The sequence below is a fragment of the Oncorhynchus masou genome, chromosome 3, assembly GCF_036934945.1.
Source record: "Oncorhynchus masou masou isolate Uvic2021 chromosome 3, UVic_Omas_1.1, whole genome shotgun sequence".
NCBI lineage: Eukaryota > Metazoa > Chordata > Actinopteri > Salmoniformes > Salmonidae > Oncorhynchus > Oncorhynchus masou.
In genome coordinates this window covers 9,792,826-9,799,959 of record NC_088214.1, presented here as the reverse complement: position 1 = coordinate 9,799,959, position 7,134 = coordinate 9,792,826, and the positions used below count along the sequence as shown (strand labels likewise).

The 7,134-nt window shown below is 43.6% G+C and overlaps 1 protein-coding gene across 2 annotated transcripts in view; it reads left to right on the top strand.

The window, feature by feature from the left end:
* The first annotated feature begins 793 nt into the window (after window positions 1-793).
* lig1 (ligase I, DNA, ATP-dependent) overlaps window positions 794-7,134 on the top strand; it is a 28,572-nt gene continuing 22,231 nt past the window's right edge. For both annotated transcript variants that reach the window (XM_064930550.1, XM_064930558.1), the window contains exons 1-7: window positions 794-935; window positions 3,007-3,096; window positions 4,238-4,397; window positions 5,192-5,324; window positions 5,630-5,746; window positions 5,828-6,289; window positions 6,622-6,970. In XM_064930550.1, the coding sequence (XP_064786622.1) occupies window positions 919-935; window positions 3,007-3,096; window positions 4,238-4,397; window positions 5,192-5,324; window positions 5,630-5,746; window positions 5,828-6,289; window positions 6,622-6,970 (1,328 nt within the window). In that variant the 5' untranslated portion in view covers window positions 794-918. The remainder of the gene's footprint in view (window positions 936-3,006; window positions 3,097-4,237; window positions 4,398-5,191; window positions 5,325-5,629; window positions 5,747-5,827; window positions 6,290-6,621; window positions 6,971-7,134) is intronic.

The window sequence follows — 7,134 nt, the reverse complement described above, 5'->3', positions numbered from 1 at the left end:
TGGAGGAGGAGGAGGAGGAGGAGGAGGAGGAGGAGAAGAAATGCAAGGTAGAGTTTTTCCTCTTTTGACATTATAATTGACATTATAACATTATAATAGGTCCTATTGTTTGGGATGTCTTTGTCTGTCGTTTTTACTTTTTAAGTTGTCCTCAGAATAAATCTGAAAATTATTATTGAAATGAGAATGTTATGCTATTATTATTTTTCACATATTGAGTGGGGATACTACTGATGTTGTTTGATTATCTGTTTGTGGAAAGGATCATGTATGGAACAGGACAATTGCAGTTTACATTTACATTTAAGTCATTTGGCAGACGCTCTATGTATGATGAATTGTATGTGAATGTCACAGAGTTTACAGTGTACTTTGATATTTATTTTATTTTATGTTGCATATGCTTTTACTTATTCCACATTTCATGAAATAAATAGGTTTAGTAGTACAAACCTGTGACATGAACAGTACACTTACTTTCTCAGCAATCTTCAACAGAGAAGTACCTGTACAATACCTGTACAAAAGTACAATAAACTATTTCAATTGTCAAACTGTTGTGCTGCATTACAAGGCAAATATGCTTTGCATGACAAAAAAAGCACATTTCCATTTTGTTTTGATCCATTTTGATGTTATCAAAACATAGGCCTGAAAGACTCATCATCACGATCAGAGCCATACTGCTGCTATATAATATATTCCACTCCAGCAGGTGGCAGTATCTCAAATGCCATTAGCTCGACACCACACCGGCAACATGATTCCCTTCCTTGCAGAAACGTCTGACGTTGTTTTGGCGCCGAACGTTTCAATCGCATTTCTGCGCGGGCAATGTCCTTTTGTTGTTAGCTAAACACGAAGTTTAATTGTAGTGTATAACCAGTAATTTACTACATCAGACAACTACAAGACAGCATGCAGCGAAGCATATCGTAAGTAAAGTCAGCATTGGTTTCTGCAAAACTAGCCAAGTAAATGTTAGCTAGCTAGGTTGGCTAACTCAGCCTGTTTGCTTTTGTGCTAGTTAGCTACACTAGCTAAAATGAGTTCCTTGCCATCATCTACACGGAAACTAGTTAGTTGACTTCTTTGTGATTGCAAAGATGTGAACAACACACACGCGGTCAAACCCCATGGACCTTGTGCTGATAATTCAGTGAACATTTTTACACCCGTGCCAATATATCCTCCAACCACCGGCTAAGAGGGCATTATCACTTTTATACAACGAGTTACCCAACATATTAAATATATTGATTGACATATTTTCATTAACGTTATTTTGATTAATTTATTCATGCTTCCACTAGCTCGAAACCGGGAAACAAAATCTATGGTTGGTACCCAAACCAACTGATCGTTTGTTCTATTGGTTCGGTTGCCAGAAACGCGACTTAGTCGTTCAGTTGTTTTTTTGGTTCTGTATCTATGGACGCGACACAGTTGTTTTTTGGTTCTGTAACTATGGACGCGACCCAGTTGTTTTTTGGTTCTGTAACTATGGACGCGACCCAGTTGTTTTTTGGTTCTGTATCTATGGACGCGACCCAGTTGTTTTTTGGTTCTGTAACTATGGACGCGACCCAGTTGTTTTTTGGTTCTGTATCTATGGACGCGACCCAGTTGTTTTTTGGTTCTGTATCTATGGACGCGACCCAGTTGTTTTTTGGTTCTGTATCTATGGACGCGACACAGTTGTTTTTTGGTTCTGTATCTATGGACGCGACTCAGTCGTTAAGTCGTGTGTCCTAAATGTTCCATTGCCATACTGGCTGGCAACGTTCTTGTCGCTAGCCAACTACGGCTAACTTAAAAGTAACGTCAAAAAGAATAACAGCTGCATTTGTTTAAGTTGTTTTCTAGTGACATTTATTTGGATACGTACATAACAATAAGCTAATGAGGCGCGATTTCACCTGGCATATAAAATGTGTTCTCTCGTCAGGACACTGTTCAGAGGAGCTATCCAAAAACACAGCTAACACAATCACTTCAAACACGGAAGTTGTAAATGTGGAAAACTAGCTGTGCTTCGTTTTGTACCTTTTTAAATTGAAATTCCTTTGTGTGTGTGTGTGTGTGTATATATATATATATATCTCAATGATGACAGCTGATTCATATATATATAAATGATTTTAGACTGGCTGAGCCTGTCTGTCTGTTCCCCACACGTTCATTACTATGGGACAGCTGGAGATAGAATTTGAATATTGAAAAAAATGTTGCAAATGTCACTAAGCCAGACAGTAAGGTTTATACACATCTCCAATGTTGATAACTAAATGTTTGTCTGAAAGAAATGTGAGGTAATGTCTACATGCTTTTTAAAGTGGAGATCAAGTTTATATTTTGCCTGGATGGGCTGATGAGACAGTGGATTGTGCAGTTGGATGAACAGAGTAAATGGGCATTTTAATGTCATAGAATTAGCTGGTGGTAACTTGTGGAATAGACACTGGCTGGAATGCGCTTTTAACCAATCAGCATTCAGGATTAGACCCATCCGTTGTAAAATTAAGCAATAATGCTTGATGGGGGTGTGGTATATGGCCAATATACCACCTCTAAGGGCTGTTATTGGGCACAACGCAACGCTACGGGCTGTTCTTATGCACAACGCAGAGTGCCTGGACACAGCCCTTAGCCGTGGTATACTGACCCTATATCACACACCCCAGAGGTGCCTTATTGCTATTAGAAAGGGTTTACCATTGTAATTTGACCTGTAAAAATAAGAGTTTTGTCATACCAGTGTTATACGGTCTGATATACCACGGCTGTCAGCGAATCAGCATTCAGGGCTCAAACCACCCAGTTTATAATATCATATAACGTTAACGCCTGACTCAAAATTCTACTTAACACCTGCCTTAATATAAAGTGAATCATGAGACTCAACAGCGTGTTTATGTCATGCATAATGTATATATTTTTTTTAACTTTACAGTAGCTACATATGTTTTCTTTCTGACTTCTGTTAAATGTTCTTCTGCCCTAAAGATCTTTCTTTCAGCCCAAAACGGGCAAAGAGAAGGAGAGCAAAAAAAGTGATGGACCGGGGAAAGACGAGCCGGTGAAAGACAAGCCAGAGTAAGTGTTTAAGGCCAGGGGTGAGGGTGGCAGGGTTTTCACGAGGGTAGCCAGAGTAAGTGTTTAAGGCCAGGGGTGAGGGTGGCAGGGTTTTCACGAGGGTAGCCAGAGTAAGTGTTTAAGGCCAGGGGTGAGGGTGGCAGGGTTTTCACGAGGGTAGCCAGAGTAAGTGTTTAAGGCCAGGGGTGAGGGTGGCAGGGTTTTCACGAGGGTAGCCAGAGTAAGTGTTTAAGGCCAGGGGTGAGGGTGGCAGGGTTTTCACGAGGGTAACCAGAGTAAGTGTTTAAGGCCAGGGGGTGAGGGTGGCAGGGTTTTCACGAGGGTAGCCAGAGTAAGTGTTTAAGGCCAGGGGTGAGGGTGGCAGGGTTTTCACGAGGGTAACCAGAGTAAGTGTTTAAGGCCAGGGGTGAGGGTGGCAGGGTTTTCACGAGGGTAGCCAGAGTAAGTGTTTAAGGCCAGGGGTGAGGGTGGCAGGGTTTTCACGAGGGTAGCCAGAGTAAGTGTTTAAGGCCAGGGGTGAGGGTGGCAGGGTTTTCACGAGGGTAGCCAGAGTAAGTGTTTAAGGCCAGGGGTGAGGGTGGCAGGGTTTTCACGAGGGTAGCCAGAGTAAGTGTTTAAGGCCAGGGGTGAGGGTGGCAGGGTTTTCACGAGGGTAGCCAGAGTAAGTGTTTAAGGCCAGGGGTGAGGGTGGCAGGGTTTTCACGAGGGTAGCCAGAGTAAGTGTTTAAGGCCAGGGGTGAGGGTGGCAGGGTTTTCACGAGGGTAGCCAGAGTAAGTGTTTAAGGCCAGGGGTGAGGGTGGCAGGGTTTTCACGAGGGTAGCCAGAGTAAGTGTTTAAGGCCAGGGGTGAGGGTGGCAGGGTTTTCACGAGGGTAGCCAGAGTAAGTGTTTAAGGCCAGGGGGTGAGGGTGGCAGGGTTTTCACGAGGGTAGCCAGAGCCATATATTTAAGTTAAATACATGGCCCTGGGTGTAGTTGTCTAGACAGGAAACGGATTACCCTTGAAGTTTGTGGTAGAGTACTTGCCTGAATAGCATAACAATCAGCAACGCCGACGTGAACAGACTGTAGAATGACCGATATGAGAGTAGGTATTTGCAGTGTCTCCCTATAATGTATTTTAATTTTCCATCCTTGCTAGACCAATCAAAAGGCCTCTCAAAGTTCAGAATGGGGTCCATGAAGAGCCTGATTCGCCCGTGAAGAAGTTCACTAAACGCAGTCGTCAGATCTTGGACAGTGATGATGAGGCTCCAGCCAGAATAGAACAGGAGCAAGAGGACAAGGCTGTGCAACCCAAGGTAGCTATTACGTCTCCCACCTCATATCCTCCTCTACGTAAACAAGCTCTAATCAGGCCATTGGATCCATCCCATATGGCACCCTATTCCCTACATATCGGTTCTGGTAAAAAGTAGTACACTATAGGAAATAGAGGGTGCCTTTTGGGACTCAGAATGATTTTTATACTCTGCAGTAGGCTTGGGCTGTATACTGTATACCGGGGTATTTTCAAATACCAACGGTATGATTGTCATACCCTCAACACTGCTTATAACTAAGTTCATTATCTAAGATGTGCCAAATAAATTATCTCCAGTTCAGTGCCCCAGCTATGTGTTTGGTTTGCTAACTCTCTAGCTAAGTGGCTCGGTTGCAAGTATCAATCTTCTTGGGTACAGCAGAGACGATCAAGGTCCCTGCTGCTGAAATTAGTTTTGTGCGTCAAAACAATAACACATTTAGTTTTTTTTAGAGCCCCTTGCATGCGCTGCTGGTAATACTGTATACCCCTGTATGATGCAGGAACAGCATGACTGTATGAACGTTTGGTTACCCCCCCAACCCTACTCTGGTCTTTACCATTTGAAACAACTGTAAAGCCAAAGGAGGGTGTGTGTGTATATAAAGATGCCACTGAGTTTGCATTCCAAATGGCATCATATTCCCAATACAGTGCAGTCTTGACCAGGTCGCTCTTCAAAAACAAGATTTGACCTAAATGAGACCTGGATAAACAAATAGAAATCTAGGAAATAGTGGCCGTTTGTGACCCTCTCTGTGTAGAAAGATCTGAACTTTGTCTCCCCCACAGGAGGAAGTATTCAAGGCTGTTACCAACCCCCTGTCCCCCGCCTCTCCAGTGACCTCATCCGCCTCCCCCACCCCTGGAACCCCTGACACCCCCACTTCCATCTCACCCTCCGGAATACCCAAACGCCGCACCGGTCGGTCTCTAGCTGTACATAGTCCAACATCCTCTACTGTTAACTAAGTTGTCTGTTATTTAATGCAGCCTGCATGTTGAAATATGTCTGAAATTGGAAAAATCATTTCCATATCTGGGGATACTTGTAGTAGGTGTGTGGGGAAACACAGGTTGTTTAAAAAAAATATATCTCTAAGAACTACATCAATTTGATCAATGCCACAAAAATGTGTTCAGCAATGATGAGCAATCTCTAGTTGTTTCTTTCTTCTCTGTAGAGTATTGATGCATCTCTAACTAGTTTTGTTTCTATCATCTCTGTAGCGAGGAAGCAGTTCCCCAAGAGAAAGCTGGACAGCAGGAGTGGCAGTGAAAAGGAGGAGGAAGAACAAGGACAGCAGAATAAAAGGGCAAAGGTTGAGGAGACGCAGGACAGCACCGGTAAGGGTGTCCTCCATTATGAGTGTTCCTTCCTGTCCCTTCTCTCTTCTGTTGCATCACTCCGTTTCTCTTTCTCTGTAGAGAATGAAGAGGAAGCGATGGACGTGGGAGGAGAGAACAGTGTGGATAAGCCTAAGGTGGCGCAGAACAACCCAGAGGAGAAAGAGACGGATGAAGAGAAGACCAAAGATGGAGAGAAGGAGAAAGCACTTGATGTGAAAGTGACCGCGACCGAGGAGGAAAAAGGAAAATGTGAAAAGGTTAAAGAGAGAAGTCCTAAGGGTCAAAAGGTTAAAGAGAGAAGTCCTAAAGAGAGAAGTCCTAAAGAGAGAAGTCCTAAAGAGAGAAGTCCTAAAGAGAGAAGTCCTAAAGAGAGAAGTCCTAAAGAGAGAAGTCCTAAAGAAAGAAGTCCTAAGGTTCAAAAGGTTAAAGAGAGAAGTCCTAAGGGTCAAAGGTCGGTAAAGGATGAGAAAGACATGAAAGAAGAGAAAGTGTCAGCAAGCCCCCAAGCAAAAAAAGCCCACACCATCAGCAGTTTCTTTGGTGAGATTTTGTCCCCATTTACTTCCTGCCTTGCACATGAACATCTCTATGAATGAGTTTGCATTCTGCAGTTTGTTTAGAAGAAACCTGAAGGAGTGTAACATTGCTTCTCAAGTGGCACGGAATAGGGTGCCATTTGGGATTTAACCTACATTTTGTTTTGGGATGTTTTGAAGAAATCTGAAGGAGTGTAAGAGACGTGTAAAATGCAGAGATGACAGTGGAACAAGGACATGTAACATCCTTTGTACTTTATACTTTAAAAGGCTTGTTTGACAAACAATATGCTCCAAACTCCACTTCTGAATGTTGGTTTCTTCTCTGTTATCTAGCTCCCAGGAAGGCTGCTGTAAAGATGGAGCAACCAGAGAAGAGCGAGGGAGACGGAAAGGAGAAGAGCGACGGAAAGGAGAAGAGCGAGGGAAAGGAGAAGAGCGAGGGAAAGGAGAAGAGCGACGGAAAGGAGAAGAGCGACGGAAAGGAGAAGAGCGACGGAAAGGAGAAGAGCGAGGGAAAGGAGAAGAGCGAGGGAAAGGAGAAGAGCGAGGGAAAGGAGAAGAGCGAGGGAAAGGAGAAGAGCGAGGGAAAGGAGAAGAGCGAGGGAAAGGAGAAGAGCGAGGAGTATATAAAGGAAGGGGCGACGGTGTCCCCTGCCACGGAGGACGTTAAAGACAAGAAAGGGTAAGAGAGAATCACAGATGGTTATTAGAATGTGTTTCCTTTACACCATGGCTTCATCCCATTCTCCACCCTTTTCCCCAAAATTGGTGCTTTGGTCAATGGTGGAATCTCACTCTTGCCAATGATTACAACAATCCGTTGCTTTTAAAACTGTCACTCTTAAG